This window comes from Entelurus aequoreus, linkage group LG09 (assembly GCF_033978785.1).
Source record: "Entelurus aequoreus isolate RoL-2023_Sb linkage group LG09, RoL_Eaeq_v1.1, whole genome shotgun sequence".
Classification (NCBI taxonomy): domain Eukaryota; kingdom Metazoa; phylum Chordata; class Actinopteri; order Syngnathiformes; family Syngnathidae; genus Entelurus; species Entelurus aequoreus.
Window position 1 is genome coordinate 19,164,469 of NC_084739.1, and position 26,284 is coordinate 19,190,752.

The 26,284-nt window shown below is 38.3% G+C and overlaps 1 protein-coding gene and 1 long non-coding RNA gene across 9 annotated transcripts in view; one reads left to right on the forward strand and one right to left on the reverse strand.

Moving 5' to 3' along the window:
• LOC133657233 (uncharacterized) overlaps window positions 1–26,284 on the forward strand; it is a 972,718-nt gene that overhangs the window by 538,263 nt on the left and 408,171 nt on the right. The gene's annotated exons all lie outside the window — the stretch shown is intronic.
• The window catches only part of dst (dystonin), a 235,001-nt gene that overhangs the window by 18,508 nt on the left and 190,209 nt on the right, over window positions 1–26,284 (reverse strand). For all 8 annotated transcript variants that reach the window (XM_062058283.1, XM_062058282.1, XM_062058281.1 and 5 more), the window contains 22 exons: window positions 25,983–26,224; window positions 24,351–24,557; window positions 24,149–24,268; window positions 23,960–24,067; window positions 23,670–23,888; window positions 23,377–23,580; window positions 18,809–19,040; window positions 18,484–18,710; window positions 18,291–18,413; window positions 18,105–18,206; window positions 16,569–16,670; window positions 15,294–15,467; window positions 15,065–15,220; window positions 14,775–14,972; window positions 12,746–12,874; window positions 12,259–12,429; window positions 10,769–10,924; window positions 9,092–9,298; window positions 7,229–7,348; window positions 6,372–6,541; window positions 4,999–5,158; window positions 3,929–4,252 (listed from right to left, as the gene is read on the reverse strand). In XM_062058283.1, the coding sequence (XP_061914267.1) occupies window positions 3,929–4,252; window positions 4,999–5,158; window positions 6,372–6,541; window positions 7,229–7,348; window positions 9,092–9,298; window positions 10,769–10,924; window positions 12,259–12,429; window positions 12,746–12,874; window positions 14,775–14,972; window positions 15,065–15,220; window positions 15,294–15,467; window positions 16,569–16,670; window positions 18,105–18,206; window positions 18,291–18,413; window positions 18,484–18,710; window positions 18,809–19,040; window positions 23,377–23,580; window positions 23,670–23,888; window positions 23,960–24,067; window positions 24,149–24,268; window positions 24,351–24,557; window positions 25,983–26,224 (3,851 nt within the window). The remainder of the gene's footprint in view (window positions 1–3,928; window positions 4,253–4,998; window positions 5,159–6,371; window positions 6,542–7,228; window positions 7,349–9,091; window positions 9,299–10,768; window positions 10,925–12,258; window positions 12,430–12,745; window positions 12,875–14,774; window positions 14,973–15,064; window positions 15,221–15,293; window positions 15,468–16,568; window positions 16,671–18,104; window positions 18,207–18,290; window positions 18,414–18,483; window positions 18,711–18,808; window positions 19,041–23,376; window positions 23,581–23,669; window positions 23,889–23,959; window positions 24,068–24,148; window positions 24,269–24,350; window positions 24,558–25,982; window positions 26,225–26,284) is intronic.

Here is a 26,284-nt window from a genome sequence, read left to right on the forward strand (position 1 = left end):
AAGAATCTTTACAGGGCCCCCTGTATTATAATTTCATCATCATTAGGGGCCTCTCTAGGCCCCCCTCCATCATGGGCCCCTAGAATCCGTCTCCTTTACCCCCCCTTTTCGGCACCCCTGCCTGTTGGGACTCGACCAGGGCTATTCAACTACATCATGAAAAGGGCTGCAGTTTCAACAGCCCAAGAGCTCAGGGGCCGAACATCGAAATGTGGATGTTTCGTCAGAAAGTGACTTCGCAAGTTATATTTCTTTGAGACAGCGTTTACTTATTTGCAAAGTAAACACATCAGCGTTCACACTGCACTGTCAATAAATTCATTATTCTGCCCTCGCTACTTGTTTGCAGCGTGTGCAGCTAGTTAACAGTATGAAGAAAAAGGAGCTGTAGTTTTAGTTGAGGATTGATGTTCCTTCTTTTGAATTATTTTCCTTCCTTGGTTTTATTTTTTGACACTTCTTGCTTCATTTAGGTTTTTAAGACTGAAAATACAAACATAAAATAAACTCGGGCTGCAACTAACGGTTAATTTGATAATCGATTAATCTGTCGATTATTACTTCGATTAATCGATTAATATTCGGATAAAAGAGACAAACTACATTTCTATCCTATCCAGTATTTTATTGGGGAAAAAACAACATACTGGCACCATACTTATTTTGATTAGTGTGTCTCAGCTGTTTGTAAATGTTGCAGTTTATAAATAAAGGTTTATTAAAAAATTAAAAATAAAAATAAAAAATTTAATTTAAAAAAAATAAATAAAAAACTCTGCGCATGCGCATAGCATAGATCCAACGAATCGATGACTAAATTAATCGGCAACTATTTTAATAATCGATTTTAATCGATTTAATCGATTAGTTGTTGCAGCCCTAAAATAAACATAACAAAAGTACAACGTCCATTGTGTATTTTACATGAATAAAGTCCATTGTGTATTTTACATAAATAAAATAGAAGGTTTAGTGTTAATATATTCACACAACTACCGTATTTTTCGGACTATAAGTCGCAGTTTTTTTCATAATTTGGCCGGGGGTGCGACTTATACTCAGGAGCGACTTATGTATTAAATTATTGACACATTACCGTAAAATATCAAATAATATTATTTAGCTCATTCACGTAAGAGACTAGACGTATAAGATTTCATGGGATTTAGCGATTAGGAGTGACAGATTGTTTGGTAAACGTATAGCATGTTCTATATGATATAGTTATTTGAATGACTCTTACCATAATATGTTACGTTAACATACCAGGCACGTTCTCAGTTGGTTATTTATGCGTCATATAACGTACACTTATTCAGCCTGTTGTTCACTATTCTTTATTTATTTTAAATTGCCTTTCAAATGTCTATTCTTGGTGTTGGGTTTTATCAAATAAATTTCCACAAAAAATGCGACTTATACTCCAGTGCGACTTATTTATGTTTTTTTCCTTCTTTATTATGCATTTTCGGCCGGTGCGACTTATACTCCGGAGCGACTTATAGTCCGAAAAATACGGTACACATGTTTACACATAGAGAAATTACACAACATTCACACACCAAACATTATAAGGGACTTATTACTATTAGCATTGTCACCCTCTACTGGTCAAATTTAGCACTATATGTATTAAACTAGGTTAAATGGATGGGATGGATGATTATTACTCTCAGACAAAAAACAACATAACCACAAAAACAAAATATATCACAGAGTCAGCAATTTCAATACAAAACAAACTAAATATATTTATGCACTAATTATTTCTACTTGCAAATGTTTGACCAAGTTTCATGATGAAGCTGACACGCTGGGATTTCTACCATTGTTGCTGCTTGTCTGGAACAACCGAACAAGGTGTCCGTCGCTTAAAAGGTCCGCCAGAAAATAATGACTCGAGCACTTGCTCTGGGTGGAACATTTATACTTTGTTGTCCAGTCGTTGTTAAAAGTCTGATTTTTACAATTTATTTTTTAAAAAATTCCAGTGTTGAATGAGTGGTTTTCTCCTACTCACCCCAGTGCTGCTTCACTGTGACACATATGCCTCGCTGTTGCCCCCTGTGGGGTGGCAGGAGTACTGCATACATAATAAACTTTTTGATTGATTGAAACTTTTATTAGTAGATTGCACAGTACAGTACATATTCCGTACAATTGACCACTAAATGGTAACACCCGAATACGTTTTTCAACTTGTTTAAGTCTGGGTTCACGTTAATCAATTCATGGTAAGTCGAGTTTTAATGGTTTCATCAAGCCTGTTTGGTTGATGTTCGGCGGGCCGAATGAAAAGCTTTAGCGGACAAGTTGAATAGGGCTTCTCTAGACCCTATCGGCCAGGGATATTCAACTAAAATGTTTTGGGGGGCACATTCCAATAGCTAAGGACGTCTCCATTCACTATTAGTCTTATTACTTATATTCCAGAGAACCAGCGTTACAGTGGACGCACAGCACTCTGCTGTTTTTAAGAACCTTCTGCAAAAAAGCTAGTCAAAGATCGTCTCTATGACAACACTCTTTTAGGAATCTGCTGCAAAAATCTCAGTTCCTCCCAAGTTTTTTTTAAACTAACCTCTCAGGCCACAAGTTGAATAGCCCAAATGATGAAAAAGAGAGAACCTAAAATGGATCCTTGAGGAACACCACCGGTATAATTAAAGAAGTTGAACAAATAACTACTGACTGCATCTGAAGTAAACAAGCTACAGCAACACCTTAGTTACATAAATCACAATAGTGCTGGGCGGTATACCGGTATTACAGTTAATACCGATATATTTTAGAAATTGTGTCAATACCACCACACCGTTACCTTTTAATGTGCCTTTGTTACGGCCGTTTTCTCTTCTGTGCGCCGGATGGGTGAAACACAAGGCATTCTCTTTGGCTCAACCCCGCCCCTTGCGTGTTTACTAAGTATGTCTGATGCACAACGACGCAACACAACAAACTTTTCAAAATAATATGGCGGCTCCTGTGCCGACTTCTCGACTCCCGAGTGATGCAAGGCATTTGGCTTTTGGTGAGTGACTACAGCTTTATTTACACATTTACCAATTTGCTCTTTGTAGCAACGTTATCACTAATCTCATCTGTTTATGTTGTTCAGTTATTTTAGCGACTTAGCACAGCAGCTAGCGATAGCTCCTCTCTGCTGCCTGCTCGATGTGTCTGTTTAGCTACTCCTCGGCTTGAAAGTGCCTCTCTTAGGTAGCGCACGAGTAGTTTCAAACGGAAAAGTCAGTGGTACAGGCTTCATCTATCCCTGCGCACAAGCGTGAGGCTATAAACCTAAAGTTAATTAACAAAATTAACGAAAATTTCATTGACATAGTCACAGCTAACTAATTACTTTATAATAATAAGCAACACGTTACGTTACTACTTACAACAAAAATAATCTGAGCACTCTCAACATTGGTTATAAAGCCAAAAAATACTTAGGCAACCATAAGCACTTTGCACGATTTGTTTAATATACCGGTATATATCCTATATCACCATTTGGCCTAAAAATAATGGGATATCAGTTTTGGTCCAACCCTAAATCACATTATGAAAAAAGTGTTTAACTGCCAAAAAAAAGAGGACTTAAAGGGGTTCCTGAAGGAACACCTCCGTTACAGTATGTAAATCACCAGTTTGGCCACAGTGTTCTGTTTGCAAGCAAGGTTAAAATGTCAACGCAAGGACCTGCCAATGTGTTAACAGTGGTTCATGTCGGAGCACTCTATAATATTTTTACAAATTTGCTGCAACACTTTTTATTGCACAAACTGAACGGGGGGGCCGATATGGTGTCATTCTCATACTGTTGGCCGCCGGGGTCAACAGTTGACTGGTCTTGCTTGCACAATAAAAAAAAAAGAGAAATTGCCTAATGTGTCACCTTTAAGTGAAATAAATCAGAATGGCTTGCCTTGTGCTGGGCAATCAATGCACGCAGCGCATCCTCATCATCGGGCAGGCTGCCATGGAAACGCAAACTCTGCTCAGCTTCAGCCAACCACTCCAGCAGGATGTGAACCGTGGAGTGAAACTCCTCAGCCTGGCACAGGGCCTGCTCCAGACGTGCCTGCTTGGACACCGAGAGGTTACACACCGTCTCCCAGCGGGTGCTCAGCTCCTGCATCTGGGCTTTGATCCAGGAGGAATCATCGTGACTGCTGTCGATCAGATCCCGTGCCGAGCGTTTGAGGGCCTGGACGCTCACGGTCCTCTTTCCCAGCTCCTTCTGGAAACCCTGCGGAGGATCATCGGTGATGGTGAGACACGGTTAAAATGTGGAAAAGCAAACAAAATTTGAGAAATTTGATCATGTTATTTTCCTATATAATGTTTGCACCCAACTAACCAACCCTTAGACACACACATTTGGCTTTCCTGTTACATAAAGGCACACATACAACTTGTTTTTCAATGGAGTCTGTGCTGGTGCAACAAAAAGCCATTTGTTGTGATGCTTTTGTTCTTGACAAAGTGCTATTGGAACATAAAGGCATCTGTTTTTCACACAACCAGGATGAATAAAACACTTTGACAAGGGGTGACCAAACGTTTTCCACTGAGGGCAGCAGACTGAAAGATCAAAGGTAAGAACAGATAAATATATGGATTTTTTTTAAAAGAAAAAATGGTTTAACTTTGGCGTCAACATTTCTACTTTTTCTTGTTACACTACACTTGCTTTCTCTTTTATTCCACTTTTTATGTTTAAAAACAAAAATAAAAATGTACAGTACTATTAAACTCTTTTTGAATATTAAAAAAAAAGAAGCTGCGAGCCGCAAATAGGCTCCGGGTCACACTCTGGACACCCCTGACATAGACCTTCAATGCAACGAAATTACAATACCAAGCCCGTTTACTGGTCCGCCTCCTACATTACGGCTTAAGTTTCCTTCGTTTTCCGAGTGTGATACATGAAAATTCACGTTTTGAGATGGAAAATTAATAAAAAAACAGACATAATTGAGCAGAAATTCAGACCTTGTGGGTGTCTATCAGGTTCAGAATCAGGTCGATGTCACCGTGAACCGGCTGGTCCTCAGCCAGCTGAGGCTCCACTCTGTACAGCCAGTCAATGAGAGCCTGCAGGGCATCTGTGAACTGGCCGGAGAACAGTAGCGCCTCTTCCAGCTTATTTTGCCTGCAGGAACATGCACCTTATTATCAACACTACACCGGGTTGTGCAATAAATCAGAGCTGAAACTGAAACTACAAATTAGGGTTGTACGGTATACCGGTACTAATAAAGTACTGCAGTACTAATTAATTAAAAACAATACTATACAGCCTTTGAAAAATACCGGTACATTTTTTTCACCTGAATGCTGACGCGTGGCGGTGACGTACGGTACAGAGCCGAGGCACATGTTGAGTGTGTCAACACGCATACACAAAGCACATACAAGCAGAAACAGTGTGAAGAGGAAGAATGGCAAAAACAGCAATTCTACTGGTTAATAAAGAAAGTGCATGAAGGGCAATATGGAGGTAATTGGCCTTCAAAACGAACGATAAATGTGAAGCTTTAAACATGGAAGCACCGCAAGCGCTGCAAGCTCTGCTTTAAAACATGCTTTGCATTAACATTGTATTAACATTTTTGCTTCCAACTGAGGTAAGCATTTAAATAACAAGCATTTAGACCTGCACAAGTAGTTTAAAGAGCAACAGCTAAAGTAGTTGACCTCCCCTGTTGTGCACTTATAGATACGTAGACAGAAGCGCACGCATTTGGTTAGCTTGTTGCCAATTATTTGCGTCGTCAAAACCGCCCACGTAGTGTAAACTAATGCAAGTAAAATGACTGAATTTTGTAACACATTCCTACAATTGGTGTCTTATTTTTAACAATTTGTGTCGTACCTGCTAGATGTGTTATCTTTGTAGACTTAGCCATAGTATTGTTTTTAGTATTTACTAATATTTTTTTTTGTCTGAAAGCACAGACCAGAAGTGGAAACCATAAATCATGAAGCATTTAATACAATGTCAATCAAACTTTCTTTTTTCTTCTAACCTAATTCTAGAGCTTATGATAGGCTATATGTAATAGGTAAAATTGTCAATTGTTTTTTGAGTGCAATAAGAAAGGCCCAACGTGTTCAATGCCTTTTAATTTTTATTTGATTCTTCTACAATTATTATTTGAGTGTAATAAGAAACACATGTTTAACGTATTGTAATATTTTTTGTTAAAATGAAGCCAATAGGGAAATCTTTTGGGGTCACCAAAGTATCGAATTACATTTGGGCACCAGTATCAAAATATTGGTATCAGGACAACCCTACTACAAATGGAAGAGGTGCAACAATAAATAAATGAGAAGTGAAAGAAGAGAAACCTGATCCTTACCTCTCTATGGACTTGCCACAAACAGTGTCCCATTTGTCTCTCAGCTCGCTCAGCATGTCGTCCAGTTTCTGATTATCATCCTGAAGCGAGGTTTTGTCCTTGAGTGCTCGACCGGTTCGTGTGGTGGTGTCATACACTGAGTGCTTACTGCCCAAAGCCTTCTGGAACTCCTGTAAATGAGAAAATCAATACTGAGAAAGAGAACAATTTGAGGTATTTTTCTATTTTATTGATATCTATCTAGCCTGCTAACTAACTATACATGCTTTGGGTTAAAGCGGGGCTTCGGAGAAGATTTTCTTCTTAATACAAACTGCATCTCAAAACCTACAGTATATTAATCTGTGTGTGTGTGTGTGTGTGTGTGTGTGTGTGTGTGTGTGTGTGTGTGTGTGTGTGTGTGTGTGTGTGTGTGTGTGTGTGTGTGTGTGTGTGTGTGTGTGTGTGTGTGTGTGTGTGTGTGTTGTGATAAGGAACATGGCATTCTGCATGGGAAACACAAAATGGGTCAAAACTCAAGAGCCACAGCTCCAAAGAGATTAAAAGTATCCCAAAGCATGGCCAGCCCAAATACATTTGCTCTATCCCGGTATTATGACAGGATTAACACAATCTGCCCTCATACAACTGCAGAGAGGATTAGGTAGCCTGCGATGCAATCAAAAGCATGACTAATGTATGCACTATACTGTAATTCATCTGAATAGGCTTTTTTTTTGTGGGGGGTTGTTCATTCATTCATTCTGAGTCAAAGCACACACAATTTTGGTTTGTTAAACAGCTGCGTCATTATTTACATGTCTGAATATTGTTGTTTTTTTCTATACCAATAAAAGACCAACAGCGTTACTGCTCACCTTGTGTTGCGACAGCTGTTTCTTGATTTTGTCTGGTTCGTTGGCGATTTCCACCTCAGAGTCCAGCGTCTTCTCACATTCGTCCAACCATTCCACCAGTTTATTCCAGTTGTCATGGAACTGATGAAGGACAAAGAAGAAGAGCACAGTTAGCACCACACTTCTTGGAAAGTCCGTAAAGAGAGTACAAAAGGACCAGTTTAACAAAATGACCAGATCAGCCTTTCGAGCACAAAGAATGAAAACTGAAATAACTCTCAAATATTACAGACACTGGTGACACTTGTCACAGAGAATCCCGTAAGATCCAACCAAAACATCTGGGTTTAGCTAGATTAGCTAGAGATGGACATAACGTTGTTTTTCCAAGCATGGGAAGGAAGAAAGTGACATCAGAGACATCAAAGTATTAACTAAACGGTGGGCATTTTTCAATGAAAATATGGAAAAGCTGCTGATGTTGTGTTGGATGGAGAAGCAGCTGGAAGGAGATAAAATCCACTCTCCACGGTAGATACTGTACATTATTATTACATTAATTCATAAAACTACTGTAGTTGTTCGTAGTACGTTCTATTGTATTGTTTGTATACAAAATATCTTATCTGTTTTTGTTTATTTCAAACATGTATACAATATCAGCATGTTACATCACATATTACATATTTTCATTTGTCATTACAACATGTCCAAAAAGGAGTTGGACGAAGCAAAGCTTATTTAATCCTACCCCTTTCGACTTCATAACAACTTCCAATACATGTATTCATTCCTTATTCTCAAATTGTAACACAGTTTAAATCAATGCTTTATAAATACCACAATTCACATATGAGACTAATAACTCATTTAAATAAAGATCAAGATGTTTATCAAATTTCTTCTTCCTTGTACTTTGTAAACACTTGCAGTTTGAATAGCCTCTTAAACTGGATCATATTAGTACATTGTTATTTGCTTAATCCATTCTATAATTTAGTTCCACATACTGATATGCTATAAGTTTTGTACGTACATAAAAGTGTTTCAAATGGTATTTTTATTTTTTCTCTAAAGTTATATTTTTTCTCTTTTCTTAATTGATGTACTTTCTTGAGTAGCAGGTTATAGTTTGCTTTGCGAATAATTTTAGCTGTTTCCAAATGCACCAAATCATTGAATTGTAATATTTTGGATTTGATAAATAAAGTGTTTGTATGGTCTCTGTATCCAACATTATGTATTATTCTACTGATCATTTTTGTAACATCTTTAGTGAATGGAGCGCACATTTGTACTTATTACCCCATATTGCTACACAATAACTCAGATATGGTAACAATAGCTAGCGGTAAAAAATAGTTTTTAAAAAAGCATGTTACATGCCCCCCCAAAAAACTGGTGCTGTTTTTGTGGGGGGAGCAAGCACAGATACAATTTATGTTAATTCATTTCACTGGGAAATGTTGATTTTAGTGTTTTGAGTTCAGAACTCCGTCACAGAACAAATTAAGCTTGTAAATTGAGGTACTGCAGTACTGCATATAAAATATAATTACAAAAAATTTTTTTTACCACAGGTGGTGTTTTGAGGAATATTTTTTGGTAAAATTGGTATCTGAAAATATAGAATTTCTTCCTGATCCACACTTTCTTGTCATTATTTGTTTTAGTATTAGTACAACAATAAATTTGCTCCCTCGTTTATAATAAAAAGCCGATAAAAGTCCCTTATTTTCACAGGAAATGTCCCGTATGTTGATATAAAAATGTGACAGGTATAAACAAATCCCATTGAACTAATTATCAGTAAAATCCACCACAATCATGTGTGTCCATAACAAACATGAACACACTCATGTGACCTGGAATGACTGCAAGTACCTGTTTGGCTCTCTTCCTGGCGTCGTCGAGCACACGCCCTCGCTCCACAGAGCGCTGCACCAGCTTCTCCCAGCGACCTTGCACGCTGAGCAGCAGGTTCTTAATCAGAACCACATCCTGTTTCTGGCTGAAGTACTTCAAATGAGTGCCTGACTTGTCCAGCTCGATGATGTGATCCCTGTGGGAGTTGACCTCAGTCACAAACATCTGAAGACGTGAGACAAGAGACAAGACTCTATTAGTAGGTGAATTAGGGAAATGATCATTTATACCAGTAGTCCCCAACCACCGGGGACCGGCGCCGGTCCATGACGCACAGCAACATTAATTCTGTGAATGCTCCAAAGTATTCACACAATTAATATGGTTTTCTACACCAAAATTCATTTATTTTTTATTCAGCTTCTTCTTCTTTTTCTTCTCCAGATTTTGGCGTGCTCTACCTTCCACTTTTTTCATCCGATTCAAACCATTCCAATCGCGGGTTTTCCCTTGACAAATTCCCAGATTTCCCAGAATTCCAGGTTTTCCGGGACATTTTTCTCGTTCAAAATTAATTGGCCATTATTCAAACTTCCACCATTTCCACATTTTTCAACCGATTCAAACCATTATACCTTAAACATATTCCAGACATCCTGGACATTGAAACTATCATTTTTTCAAGTTCAAAATTTAAAATTTTTCAAACCCTTTTTTGACCCTTTTTTCTGGCGACTACTCCTTCCACATTTTTCAACCCATTTCAACCCTTCCACCGTCAAAAAATCCCTTTTAATCAGGGCAAAAAACAAAATTGTTTTTTGAAATGGAAAAATTCCCGGTTTTCCCGAAATTCCAGGAATTCCTTAGTTACCATTTCTCAATTAAAAATGTTACTACTTCAACATTTCACGACCGATTTGAAAAATTACAACACCAACCATTTCAACTCATTCAGAACATTCAAATTTTTTTGCATTTTCCAAAAAATTCCCTCTTTTCCCGAAATCTCGAAATTTCCATGAAATTCCCATTAAAAAGAATGGGACATTTTTCAAAGTTCCACAACTCCCACTCAAACCGTTCCAACTCCAAAATATTCAGCCTGTTCAAGAATTGTGTGTTCCCTTGCAAAAACTGTAAACAAAAATTCCCGGGTTTCAAAGAATTCTCAGTTTTTTGGGACATTTTCTCCATTCCAAATGAATTATCCATTTTTCACACTTCCACAATTCCAAAATTTTTCAACCTATTCAAACCATTCCACCTTCAACATATTCCACTCATCCTGGACATTCAAACTAAGTATTTCCCAAGTTCCAAACCAAATTCCGGCATTCCTGGAAATTCAAATGCTTCAACATTCAAAACATTCCAACATTCAAACTATTCTTACATTCATACTTCATTCTGTCAACATTGGAGCATTCCCATGCAATTCCTTCAGGAATTGCCTCATCTAGTTAATGTATAACCTACCGCATTTTCTCCGACTTAACTTTCAGATTGTAGCCAAAGGCAAATTCTTTTGCTGTTTTTATCTGCCCCATGTAGAAAGCCGATCCGTGAAAATAATGCATACATTAAACCGGTCCCTGGTGGAAAAATGTTGGGGACCCCTGATTTATACAATAGCATTCAGCAACAACACACACAAAATAGTTCTAACTGCATTTAATTAAATGTATTCACTACCTTATGTTCATCAATTTGAAACAGGATGGTTTCCAGAATGAGCGAGGCGGGCGTCACCATGTTGAGCGTCTGCTCTGCCTGGGTCAGCCAGTTGATGAAATCCTGCAGAGAGTTGTGGAAATCGGTTGCCATCGTCAAGGCCTCCTCCAGTTTCACCTGTGGACATAAAACATAGTCATGGTCCACATACCTGCTGTGAAATAAACCAGCATCCTTTCATTCAACATAGACATGGACCCTCATGGCAAATGCAAGCTCTGTCTAACAAGGACGTTAATATCTCTGTAGGGGCCAATGGTGAGGCCGATTCTGACTGATGGATTTTTAATTAGATGAGGGGAAAAACATCTGTTGGACCACTTGGCTCTACTAACGACATTACCAACCTGATGTTTTTTTATGCTGCATCTCCCTCATGTGTCAGAAGGAGTGCTAAAAGTTGTCAGTTCTTTATTATATTATTAGAACGCTTTGTTAGGCTGCAGCAGGCAATGTGATTCTGGGAACGGGACCAAAGCAAAGAGGAAGCAGAGCGTTTCAGAGAGAGGCCAGGCCATATTTGTCGCGAGCTAGAGAGAGAGACACTTATTAAAGGGTAGGGTTTATCTATCCGTATATTTTCAGCAAAAAAGGAAGAATATGCAAAAAAAACATGTTTAATTCTTTTATTGGTCATTTTTATAATGATAATGTCAAAAATAAGAAGAGCAATAATTGTTCATCCTCTAATTATTGTTATCAAAATAGTTACTGTATAAAGCATGTTCCAGTTTCTTAATGAACACATGGTAATTTCACACACTCAGCAGCTGAATAATATTTAAAAAATAATATAGAAAAAGGTAGTAATCATATAAACAATGAGGTAATACTATTGCCATAAAATAATATGACAATATCAGGGGTGCTGCAAAAAACTTGTTTTACATCCGATTCATAATTCTTATTTATTCTGATTCTAAATTGATTCACAATTTTGAGAAATCGATTTTTAAAAATGTTTTTTTTTTTGCCCATTTTCAGACTAACTCTCTGCACGTATACGTCAGCAGCCAGGAAGAGCTTTGGTAACCTGTTTTGAAAATGTTTTATCATAATTTGTATACCAAATAAAGTATTGTACAAATCAGTTTGAATCGAGGATCGATTTAGAATCGTATAAGTTGAATCATGAGTTGTTGTAAGATTCACATCCCTAGACAATGTATTGTTATTTAACAACATACAAATGCTAAATATTTATACAGTATATTCATTTGCTATCATGACTAAAATTTGAAAACATTCCATATTGTATCTCCAAAACATGTTTTTCTTTGATTGCATAATTTTATTAATTATTACCCTTATTTCATGCTATATATGCCAGTCTGCTTTATGTATTATTTTGCCACTCTATTTATTTTCCCTTTAGAACATTACAATTGATGCGAAAAATGTTTTGTCATTCATTTGTGTGTATAAAAAAGAACACAGTGAGGGATCCATACCTTCCTTTCAGCAACTTTGGCCTCTGCTGCTTCCCACTTGTCCTTCAGGTTGGCGAGGTCCTGCTCTGCATTGCTGTCAGGACCCTCAGGGGTCAGGGTGAGCAGCTGTTGACCTTTGGCCAACAGCTCCTGGTACAGCTCCTCCTTTACCTCGAAGGCAGAACACAACTCCTGCGAGGTGACATGGGGCAACAGTTAAAAATATATATTCGTGTTTGGGAATGTTCCTACAAACATTTAAACAGAAGGTTTCTACTTTGATAAGTAATCTTAATTTCCTTGCAGTGAAAGAAGTAAAAGACCAATGGGTGGAAAACGTTCCTATAGTCAGTCTAGAGTCATGTTGTGCAGGGGCAACCAAACACATGTGATTTAATTTCCACACTTCAGCAAAAAAAAAAAAAAAAAACCCAGAGAAGACACGGCCCGTCTCCTCACAACCCTACCATCTGCACGTGTGCACCGTCTCGCATTGTTAAACACGTACCAGATGGGCGTTAAGCTGCTCGCGGGCCGTGTCTGGTAAGCCTCCTACAGCCTTTGATGCCAACAGCTGACGTTCTGTGTCTTTCAGCCATTGCAGCAAATCGTCCACCTCACCATGGAAACCCTGGGCCTGCAGCACAATACCAGCTGAGTCAGACAAAAGGTGTCACACACACAGACACACACATTCTCATTGTTTGGAGGCTCCAAGGGGAGTGGTTCCTGTTTCTTGGATTCATTCATTTCTCTAGAAAAGAGGCTTTGACATATTTAGTTGCACATGTGAACATGTTGAGCGGCGTTGATTAAGACCATTTCTGCACATATTGAGTCAGCCAAACAGTCACACCAATAATATATGTTTCCATTCCAAAAAAGTATAAACAAAACACCACATTGTATGCCTGATTAAGCATACATGGATTATGATATAATGGACCTTTTCTTCCCAAAAGTCCAAGGTGAGCTCATTAATAGGAAAACAAGTCATAATGTAATGACATTCCTGGAAGATCATAGCACTTATTGAGAGTTAAAATTACTGTTTATTGGTCTGATGTCATTTCATGCCATAGCCTTTATTATGGTAGCAGGGGATTGCTATGATATACTTTGATGCATTTACAGAACTGAAATACTAGGTTAAAAGCAATTTACTTTTACTTTACTTCACACATTTGAGTATAGCTGGGTTGCATACGGCATCACAATAGTTTTTCTTCTTCGCGGCCTAATTGACAAAATGGTCAAGCAGCTAAAGCATAGCATTAAAACAAGTGACTGTAGAGTTTGATCAGAAAATGCTGTATTGCTGTTCTGTTCTTGGGTGTTCCAGTTGTTCAAATAGAGAGATAGGAAACAGCTTTCATGGAGTCCCAAAAAAAGTGGCTCATAAAGGTAATAAAGTCAGGAAAAAACAAAAGTGCGTCGAAGGAAATGGCTCTTACAAATATCACTTCTGTCATCTTGTGGAATACAATCAAACCACTCGTGTCTGCAGCGATCGCTTTGTAAAATGTTTGTTTGAACATTTGATGTGTTTGAGAAACTTTCTGAGAGGCAATACAGTTTATTCTCTACTATATGAGTAGTGTTTGATAGCAGAACTAAACATAAAGAAAGGACAAGAGATCCTAGTAATAAATATTGTGATTGTTGGTCCAATCCCACATATTTTCGTGGCCCATTTTCATAACAGAAACTAAAAGCTTAGTTGTTGTTGTTGTGCAGGAAAGCCAAGAGCTTTTTTTTGACACAGATGATCACATTATAGCGTCTTTAGTGATATTTGTTAGCATCAAGAAAATATCCTTAACAGTATTAATAAACGAGATGAATAAATATCTTGCTCAGCAGCATATACTGAATCTTGATATCGCTAGCAATAGTGAGAAAACATGAACTTCACATTATAAAAACAACTGCAGACATTAATTGTAGATGAGACTAATATGTGTTGCAGGAAATCAACTGCAAACAAACGTATCATTTTTCTCATTAGCGTCACGATCACAGCAGCACGGCACTCGTGATGTCAATCAAATGCGTTACTCAGCTCTGCACGAATAAATCCAACTGTGTCTTTCACGGATTAATGTTTGATTTCTGGACCCCTCAGATGTGAAGACATGATGTGCCTTTAATCTTTTCTTCTCTAAATACCGTATGTGTCAAATGAACTGAGGTTGTAGGGGGCAGTAACGTCTTGCAGATGATAAATGGTTTAAATCATTAAAAAATATATTTTTCTTAAAAGTGTAAAAATCTACTCCATGCCATTTAAAATGTTTTTTTTAATCGCGCATATATTTGCCTCTAAACCTTTCAAAATACGCCCAAATCTGCACTGATTCCGATAAATAAACAGTAACCTAAGGGGACTCTAGAACATCGCCTGGAACCCGGAAATGCCCGGATGTGCCTCGAGGTCACGTGATTGCAACCCAGCTATACCTTAATCTGGATGCGAGATGAATACCTCTCCATCTAATAAAAAGATCAAGCTTGTCTATCATATCTTTTTTATATACCTGCACAAGAGCACTTTCCAACTGGTGCTTCATCTGTTCCGTCTTTTTCAGGATGGCTTTCCAGCGCTGGTTGAGGTTTTCCAGTTTGCTACTGAGACAAGAGGCTTCCTCTCCTGCGCTTGATTGTACCAGCTCATTGCCTGCTTTGTTCACCGTCTCGACTGTCGATTTGTGAGCCAATACATCAATTTGGAGGACCTGAGGAGATACCACAGGTGGGGAATCAACACCTACATACAGACAGTATTACTGTATAGTCATTAACAGCAGTAAAAAAGGACTACTCTTACATGATGCTTGGCCAGTTCGATCTCAATGGCTTTGGGGTCTCCACCAGTCTTTCTCTGCTCATTAAGCATATCCTCAGTGTGGCTCATCCAGGCCAGCAGCTCGTCCAGTGCATGCTGGAACTGGCCCAGGGCAAGAAGGCCTCCCTCCAGTTTATGCTGAAGTATACAGAAAACATATTAGGATGATGCACAGCCAAAGAGACAAGACTTTGAAATATTGTGTTTGTACCTGTCGGCTGATAATCTTCTCATCCAGGTTACTCCAGAGCATCTTGAGCTCGGACATTGGCTCCTGGATGGTGCAGCGATCTGCCTCCTCCTTCACCTTCTTCAGTAGGAGGCCCGCCTGGTGGTTCAGACGCTCCATCTCAATCTGAAGATGGTACGCCTCCACTTTGAACTCCTAACACACAGAAGAAAAAGTCACATTGCAATTAATTCCGTCAAATTAGTATATTTTTTAATCAAATTAGTCACACATTTGAATTTGGATTTATCATGGTTAATCACAGGTTATTACTCGAATGCACGTAATTTATTTGTTCAAAACGTGCTAGCAGTTTTATCAAGGGTACCGTCTAAGTGAGTGGTTCTTAACCTTGTTGGAGGTACCGAACCCCATCAGTTTCATATGCGCATTCACCGAACCCTTCTTTAGTGAAAAATATATTTATTTATTTTTGTTGCAAATTCAAGAAAATGCATGAACATCACCTTGTTCAAAGAACAAAACCAACACAGTGCATGAACTCACAACAAATTACACACCTTACCATGAATTGATTAACATGGACCCCGACTTAAACAAGTTGAAAAACTTATTCGGGTGTTACCCTTTAGTGGTCAATTGTACGGAATATGTACTGTACTGTGTTAACTGTACTGTGTATTCTCTTCCTTTGCAATCTGCTGGTAAAAGTTTCAATCAATCAATCAAAAAACCTGCAAATCAGATGGAAAATTAGAGGGAACATTGTTTGGGGGTATCCATAATACGCTGATAGGGAGAAGTTTTTATTTACACGATAAGTCGGATGTGTCCTTACCTCCGTGGCGGAGGCTCCGCCGAACCCCTGAGGCCGACTCACCGAACCCCTAGGGTTCGATCGAACCCAGGTTAAGAACCACTGGTCTAAGTGTATTTTGGAGCTAAATTTGACAGCAAGCACACCGGGTAACCATTCACAGTTAAAGGAGCATGTGCGGTCCAAAAAAAGTAATCTTTATTCATACGTAATTAATTTTTTTGTGATTAATCACATGAGTTAACTTGTAATTTTTTACCTCCCCAATTGAAATATACATTTTCAATAATTCACAAACGCTTCCATTCAATTAACCCAAGGGTCTCCTATAGTTCCCGGGTGCGTGGTCTACAAAATCAAAATAAATAAGAAATAAAGACCATGACTATAATTAGAGAATAAGAGCAAACAACAATGTCATGGAGACAGACAAAAACAAATTGATTGTGGTTATCTGCCCATGTTTAATATGGATGTACCTTGAGCTCGACAATCTGCTGCTTGACAGTTTCCAGGTCTGTGCCCACAGGTGACATGGAGTCCAGTTTGCTGTCCAGGATATCCACCCAGTCAAACATGCCCTGTGTGCAAGGCAAAAGCGCTCATTGTTACAGGAAGACAAGTTTTGCACAAATGTAGCATTTTACATAAAGCACCATTTACTTAATGTTTAGAAACAAATGCATATGAAAAAACATCCTGAAACACAATTAAAAATGAAAAAATTAACCCCATGCTATCATTTTAGAGGAATGTAAAATGTTTTTATGATTCGTCATTTTAAAGCGGTGGTGTGGAGGAACACTAAATTTATGCGGGGGGCACTTTGATCCAAATATAGCAGAGCAGCATGGGTGGTTTTGCAATTAATCGGACCCTCATAAAATAGTTGCATCAGTGCAGCAGACAGTGATAAATGGCTTTGTAACCTGTGGTTTCAAGCAAAGGCCTTGAAAACCGTCTGCTTCTTTGTGTGTATTAACTCTCAAAGCTAGAAAAATGGATTTCTATCAGTTTGCACAAAAACAAGGACAGATATTAATCTTCGCAAACTACAGAGGTTGCAAACGGCTGGGCATGTTTTGATTTCAGTTTGAACTCAATAAATTACGGACTATAAATGGTGCGGCTAATTTATGGATTTTTATTTGCTAACAGCCATAATGTTTTGTATTAAATAGTTTTCACTAAACCCAAGCACAGACATTGCAATGGTGTTATTGTTTGTGCTCCAGCTGGTGCCATCTTTTGGACGAGTTTGTTCACTGCAGGTATTGTGGGTTGAAAATGTACTTCCTGTTTTGAGGCCTTGAACCGGAATTATAACCGTCCATCACTCCAAGCAACGTCTGTAGGAGTTTTTTTGTGCATATTTGTACCTGCTATCATAATGTAATGAAGCTAGCGTCGTTAGCATTAGCTAATATGCTAACATGTATACAAGTGCCTATGTTAAGATTATTTATTTACAATGGCCTTCTTTGTGTATCGTTTCATTTTTACTAATTCCTTAGCAAATTCACCAAAATGTCCCTGTGGAGTTATTGAGTTTGTTTATCTGATTGGAGCGCTAGCTTTCGCAGCAAGTGTGTCCTTGATAATGACTTCTGTTTTGTTTGATCAGCCGTTTTACTGCTGTGTTACAGGCACCGTTTGGAAACAATTAAGGCATATAAATAAACATTTACATAATCTTTCTGTGTAAATAACTTATTTCACAACGTACTGTATGTATCCGCGGCTTATAGCCCGGTGTGGCTAATATATGGGGGAAAAATGTTTTTCTAAAATTTAGTGGGTGCGTCTTAGTGGGTGTTGCTCTATAGTCCTGAAAATACAGTAATTGACTTGTCCCCTTCAAATACAGGTACTTTTATGAACACAAAATATAAATCTGCTGTGTGTGTTTTGCACACAAAAATCTACATTTGTAATTTCAATGTAACCAGATGGGATGTTTTGTAATTGATATTGTTCTTTCAGTTTATGGTTTTATAGACTATCAATCAACACACCTGCAGGCCATCCTGGAATTGCACCGCAGCCTGCATGGCCTCCTCCAGCCTCTCAACTCGCTCTTTCCATGTCTTATCGAGATTTTCCCATGCTGAGTTCACCTAAAGGTATCATTCATTTTACATGAGTCACATGAGTTCCACACGTTTATAATGTAAAAGGGGATTTTGAAGGGAATTTGTCACCTCATCAATACTTTTCCTTATAACAGGTTTGTCAGGTTCTCCACAGGCAGTCATGAGCTCACCTCCCTGGTTTCGAACTGAATCTAGTTCCTCTTGAAGCCCATCAATCTCCTCCTTAAATCCCTGCAGCGATAAAAAGGGTGTATTAAACCTGCAAAAAGCTTTCTTGTTCTCATTTATCTCACAACTCTACCTCTGCAAACTCCTGCTGCTGCTTGACAACCGAGGGATCTACTCCAGGCTCCTCCAGTTCTCTCAGCAGGTCCTGGCTGTCCTTGATGGTGACGATCAAAGCGCAGTGATCAAACCAGAACCTTTCAGCAAGGTCCATCACGTCCAAGAGCTTGGCCTCCCGCTCCTCCAACAAGGCTTGGATGTCGGTCCACAGGAAGACCATCTGGTCCAATTTGTCTTGTACAACTTGTGTGGGTGGGGGGGGAGAGACAATCAATGAAAAGGCAAAACGTGACAACGTAAGGGAGGTTTTACAAATAAACAGTATGATTATAGTATCACACCTTTGGCAGATAAGTCCCGGTCTGCACCTTCTGACCGTGCAATCATCTCTTGACCTCGTTGTTTCAGGGTCTCAAAGGAAGGCTGCAGTTTCTCCAGGTCCATGCTGACACATTTATTCTCCGTTATCTGCTCCTTGATTTTTTCCACCTCCACCGAGATGGAAGGAGGCTGGCGCAGGCGCTCTGCAATCCGCTCCAGAGTTTCTAGCATGGGGTCGATTTTATCATGGAACTGAGATGGAAAAACAAAAGAGGTGTTTTAGTCATTGATGCAACAGAATTAGTGAACTTGGAAAACTAGACAGCGCATACCGAAAAAAATTTCCAAATTCAACCTTCCAACTAACATATGCTATATTTTGTCAATATAAAGTGTTTTGTAAATATATTTTGAAAAATATGAAACACCTAAAAAAAGTGGTCATCACATAAACCAGACTTCTGAATTGCTGATATGTCGAAATGTGTGTCTCTGGAGTGCCTGCCCGACCCTTAAGTGTGAAATTACATACCCGTGCCATTTGTATGCAGCCTGCTGCCTATTTGTCCAAATACAAATTCTCTAATGAATAGTTCAAACTTTTGTGACATTACTAATTTACACAGAGCTTCTCCGCCCTGAACAAAGATCTGACATTGTCATTTCCCGCAAGAGACGACAAAGAACAACTATCAAGTGTAAAGTGGTGTTTACACATTGTCGGTTTGGATGGCCGTTAATGTAATTCCACAAACCGCCATGAACCGTGTCAGAAAGCCTTTTTCAACACGTTTTGAACACGGTGCCAACGCAGATTGACGGTATATATGAAGGTATGTTGTACGTCTATCTGTGTTGGCCCTGCGATGAGGTGGCGACTTGTCCAGGGTGTACACCGCCCGATTGTAGCTGAGATAGGCTCCAGCACCCCCCGCGACCCCGAAAGGGATAAGCGGTAGGTAATGGATGGATGGATAAATATATATATTTATATTTATATATTTATTTATTTATTTATTTATTTATTTTTATATATATATATATATATATATATATATATATATATATATATATATATATATATATATATATATATATATATATATATATATATATATATATGTACACCAGTGGCATGCAGTCACTAGAGGCAGGGGAGGCACGGCCTCACCTGCCATCATGGAAAGAAAAAAAAAGTAAAAAGAAAAAAATTGTATTAAATTGTTATATGTATCCAGTGATTATACTAAAGTTATTTTCCATTTAACTTCACCAGTTTTAGATTATTTTTATTTTTATTTTCACATTTGCCGTTCAAATACTGAGAAGAGACGGTGCGGTGATCAGCAGCCAGTTGAGGCACGTCACTCAGTTGTGCCTCAACATGGATTGTGCACAATGACTGGGCTAACTGCTGGCCTGCTGTGCAGTGAGACCGTATTGCTATATGAATTATATTATACATTTCCATAGTTTAGTTAGCTGAGGTATATAATGTACAGTGTATTTTGTCAACAACTGTATGTGTGTAACGTATTTCTTGTGCTGAGCGATCATAAAACTGGAGGCTCGTCTCATAACCCCGCCTCCTGGTGCCAAGCCCCTCCGCCACAGAATGCACCTCCCGACGGGAGCGCCACACCAACCAAAGCCCACACCCAAACCCTCCATGTGCAAGACCGAATCCACCCAAAAAAAGTCACTTAACAAGAAGCCAAAAAGTGCAAAAACAACAACGCTCGCGCGGCGCGCCGGAGGAGCCGTGAACAGGGACACAACATTAGGTACACCTGCAGACTGCTGCGCGGATTTCATATTTCATTCATTCACGACTCTTCCAACACGAACACCACTGCTCCCGCACTTATAAGTAAAGGTAAGACCATAATAACGTTTTTTTTATTAAATGTGCTTTTTTGTGTGCTACAGTTTGTAAGTGTAAAGTTAAAGTACCAATGATTGTCACACACACACTACACTGTAAAAAAAAAAAAAGTTGAGAAAACGCAAATTTTCAAGGCAACATGATGCAACAAGATTTTTGCGTTTTCTCAACTTTTGACTACTGCTGGCCAGACACTGTTTTGGTAGTTAAACATAGTGAAACCTTATTTCTGAGTCTGACTAACTTAAAAACTATAATTATTTTTTACAGTGTACCAAAACAGTGTCTGGTTAGCAGTAGTCAAAAGTTGAGAAAACGCAAAAATCTTGTTGCATCATGTTGCCTTGAAAATTTGCGTTTTCTCAAATGTCTTTTTTTACAGTGTAGGTGTGGTGAAATTTGTCCTCTGCATTTGACCCATCCCCTTGTTCACCCCCTGGGAGGTGAGGGGAGCAGTGGGCAGCAGCGGCGCCGTGCCCGGGAATAATTTTTGGTGATTTAACCCCCAATTCCAACCCTTGATGCTGAGTGCCAAGCAGGGAAGAATGCTGGTATGAGCTTTTAAACATAACCCGTTAACTGCTGCCAATCAAATGGTGAATAAGATACGCTTTAGGGTTCATATGTTTGTAAATCTGACTGTGATGAAGTCAGTGCCTCACCTGACATGAACCTAACCGCACGCCACTGATATACACACATATATATATATATACATATATGTATATATATATATACATACATATATATATATATATATATATATTCATTTATATATATATATATATACACACATGTATATATTTTCATATTTTTTTATTTTTTTTCAAATATATACACTACCGTTCAAAAGTTTGGGGTCACCCAAACAATTTTGTGGAATAGCCTTCATTTCTAAGAACAAGAATAGACTGTCGAGTTTCAGATGAAAGTTCTCTTTTTCTGGCCATTTTGAGCGTTTAATTGACCCCACAAATGTGATGCTCCAGAAACTCAATCTGCTCAAAGGAAGGTCAGTTTTGTAGCTTCTGTAACGAGCTAAACTGTTTTCAGATGTGTGAACATGATTGCACAAGGGTTTTCTAATCATCAATTAGCCTTCTGAGCCAATGAGCAAACACATTGTACCATTAGAACACTGGAGTGATAGTTGCTGGAAATGGGCCTCTATACACCTATGTAGATATTGCACCAAAAACCAGACAATTGCAGCTAGAATAGTCATTTACCACATTAGCAATGTATAGAGTGTATTTCTTTAAAGTTAAGACTAGTTTAAAGTTATCTTCATTGAAAAGTACAGTGCTTTTCCTTAAAAAATAAGGACATTTCAATGTGACCCCAAACTTTTGAACAGTAGTGTATATATATATATATATATGTATATATATATATATATATATATATATATATATATATATATATATATATATATATATATATATATATATATATATATATATATATATATATATATATATATATATATACATACATACATAAGAAAAATGAAATACTTTAATTTGACAGTGTTCACTTAGTTAACGAAAAAACAGTCCACAGTAACAAAGTAAAGTAACAAATTAAATAGTTGTCCACAGTACCTTTGCAAATGGTGGATGGGGGTGATAGTTCAATAAATAAAATAAATAATGACAAAAAATACAAAAACAAAAAAGGCATATATTTCATAGAAAATCCATCAATCTACACAATGTATGCTCAATAAATAAAACAAAAAAGGCATACATTGCATTGGTTAGCCATCAATCTATGCAATGTATGCTAGGAATAAAATTAATCATCAAAAGGACATTAAAACATAGCCTATAAAACAACAGATATACTGTAGGTACATAAATAGACAGAGAACTTGCCATGTCTGAGAAATTATGTCTCTTCTTTTGCTGCTTCTTCTGTTCCGATTGCCGCGCTTGACTTCGAGGTTTAACCGTTATCATTGTTTGGCCGCAAATTGCGCCCAGTGAACGATAGGGTAACAATATTGTTGTCCGGGTGGAAATAGTGAGAGATTTGTGAGAATGGCGGAGACTATTGCCTGCGTGTAGCTCCTTGGTAAGCCTGCGATTCTTCCGTGTTTAATTCCGCCACTTCCATATAATTACCGTTTTCACGGAAAGTGTTACTGGCGGATTATGGCAGTAGTAATCATCATATTATCATTGATCTTGTGGTGCAAGTACAGACGGTGACATTCTTTACACAGCTAAAGGCATTTTGAACACAGCCCACTTCGAACCGCCAAGACCACCACGAAAAAGTGTATATGTTTAATTCTTATGTTACGTCCCCACGGTTCTCAGGGTTAATGGTGGATGAGTGATGGATTGTATGTCTTTGGCAGAGCATGGTAAATTGCTGAACAGCCATTTAAACCGGCAATCAGTGAACGCACCTAAAGCCAAAAGCTAGGCAGCGCTGAAGTATTGTTGGATGCGCACATTATCACACATAATTACATCACCTGTTAGACAAATGCAAAGTGGCTCATTTGCATTACAAGCCCGTAAAACCGGCTGCTCTGAGCAGGGTTGTTTAGAGGTTATTTTACGTGTGCTGTGATCCTTGGGGTATTTTGACCAAATATGTTATTAAGCTTTGTATTAGGACAACTAGGAACTGTTTGCATAATATGCTCCTTTACAATAAATGAGTTGAGAACATAAAAAAAATTATCTTCACCTGAGTGGATTTAGAGATGGCCTCGTCCAAATTAGAAGCCCTCTGTTTGACATCGGCCTTCAGTTGTGTGTATAGCTGTTCAGCCGTGGTGTACTTCTCTCTAATGGGTATCCCTTCTTCTGGGCTCAGCTCCAGTAACTGAGGTCCGGTCTTATTCATCTTGTCGATGTGTGGCTTGTGCTCGGCAATTAGCTCTCGCATTTGCTGTAGAGGACATAGACGTCATTTTTGTTAAACAAATGACAACACTTTTCAATTGAGGTTCGGTCTGCAGCTTCTGTGTCTTTGCTGACCCTGAGCTCCTCTTGCTGTTGTCTCAAGGTGTCGTACTCGATGGCGGGCGGGGGCAGCTGGTTGAAGGTGGTCAGGGTCTCCTGAAGCCACGGTGACAACTCTTCGTAGGTTTCCCAGAACTGGCTTGCTAGATTCTGAGCTCGCTCTAGCTGCAGAGAGCGCTCTGAGTTCAGCTGACTTACAGCACCGTACTTCTCCGCGAGAGTCTTGGTCTTGGTCTGACACAAGACATTGTTATAAAGGTGGAAGACAAAAGTACAAATGACAACTAAATTATATATTTGTTCACCTTTAAGAGCTCTTTTTCCTCTGGCTTTTTGCTGCTCATCATGGCCGTTCCTGTTTTTACAATCTCATCCACAGCATCTTTGTGCCTCATGATGTCCATAGAGAAGATCTGGAAAAGATGGTAGAAGGAGTTAGTCAGACCAAACCAAAACACACACACACTGAGCCAATAGGGATGTCAAAGGCTGACCTTCTGTGCTTGGAGCTGGGCTGCGGTTTGATCTTGTCCCAGTTTAATCTCCCCCATGGACAACAACTTCTTCTCAGCATCCGCCAGCCAGGCCAGTTCCGAGTCTGCTGCTTGCTCAAACTGGAAACAAAAAAGATCAGACAACTTTAGGAGATCAAATGAGGAAAAAACACGTATTCATTCATTCTGTTCTCTGGCTCACCTGCTGCGATTTGAGTATGTCGGCGTTGATCCGGTCGACCTGCTGAGTGATGCTGTCACAGATGGCTCGGTAACGCTCATTGTCCTCTGTCACCAGCTTGTCAAGACCTTCTCGGGTGTGCCAGGGGATGAGATCCAGGAGGGAACCGCTCAACTCATTCAACTTGTCGACTACACCTTTTTGGTCTTTGGTCTCCTTCAGCAAGGCCTGGACAAGAAAGTACAAGTTACATCCGGATGAATCAAAACAAGTATTTTCTTATGAATCAAACATCTTAAAACATTGTTATGATGTAATCTCTATACTATTCAATCGTACATTAGGATGGATTGCTATGATATGCTATGTGATGCATTACAGAGTATAGCGGAACTTTCCAAAAGTCCTAAACTTGGAGTTCACCTACAATTTCCTTGAAAAATATGCCACAAACGTCAAACAAAACTGGACTTCATCAAATCTCGTGGGACTCCTGCTGAGTGAGCAAATAAATAATTAACTTCACAAGTATTTTGCTTTTTCTACTGATTGCTTTTTGTTTTCGATTAGGTTACATCATTAGTCTCTTTTTTTCGCAGCCAGCAAGATCAAGATAGCCATTAACATACAGGAAAAATACAGACGTAGCACAGAAAGGACACAACAAAAAATAATAACGATAAGCCAGGGCTGTCAAACTTGTTTTTTTGAGGGCCAAATCCCAGTTATTGCTGCCCTCTTAGTGCCATTATAAATAAATACTGAATTTATATGAATACAAATGTATAACTGCCTCATGATACTATTATGCAACTGCATATGCATTTGATTATTATGTTGATTATTTTGCGTTTTACTAACAAAATGATGGATAACTTCTTTTTGAAATCAGAAGTCATGTTGACAAGCATAATATATATATTTATTTCTATATTTATTTATTTATATATATTTATGCAAACAAGAAATGCTTGAAATATTGTGTTACATTATCAGATAATAATAACATTTAGAATATTTCTGATATATATTTCTTCTCAAAATCAACTACATTCAAAAATAAATATGAATTGCTTTAGTGACGCACATCATTTCTAGGCTTTTGCGGGACATACAAAATGATGTGGAGGTTCCAGATTTGGCCCCCGGGCCTTGAATCTGATTCTTCAACAATAAAAACAGGCATATGAATAAACAATAATTTAAAAAAAAGATAAATGTATCAAAGTTCCTTCATACAATGACAAAATGTAAAAAAACACAATATGATGCACCATTAAAAATGTTTGAACTTTTTTTTTAACTAATCATTTACTTTTTATTTAGCTTTATTGCTTAATGCCTCTCTATGCTTGAAAGACGAATACAACATAAATCCTACAATATTCATTAAGGAAATCCTCTGTAAACAACATTAAACATTTTTAGTTAATGACTTCGTATTTCACTCAAAAAAGTTATTATCAACCAGTTAACTTATCTCTATACTTGTGTTGAAGGATAAAAATAAAATATTAAAATATTGTTTAATAAATTACCTATAAACAGTTAAAAAGACATATTTTACCCTAGTTTTGTTTTATTCTGTAGTTAGTTCAACTTAATTGTTGTTGGATGTTATTTGTAGCCTCTATCGTTACGTTACCATCTTACCTTTTGCATGTTTTGGGCCTGAGTGAGCTGCTCGCCGACTGGTTCTCGATCCATATAGGAAGTAACCTGAGCCTCGGCCTTCCCCATCCAGGAACTCAGTTCCTCATGGGTATGCTGCACCTTGTTGGAGAGACTCAAAACCCGCTCCAGTGTGTTCATAACATTGCCGCTCATGGAAGTGATCTCAGCATACTTTGTTTTTATTCCATCCAGTTTGCCTTGTATAACAACCACCTCATCACCTGCAAATACCAATAAATTAAAAGCAGGGTTTAACTTTAAAAGCTTTGTTGGCTTACAGA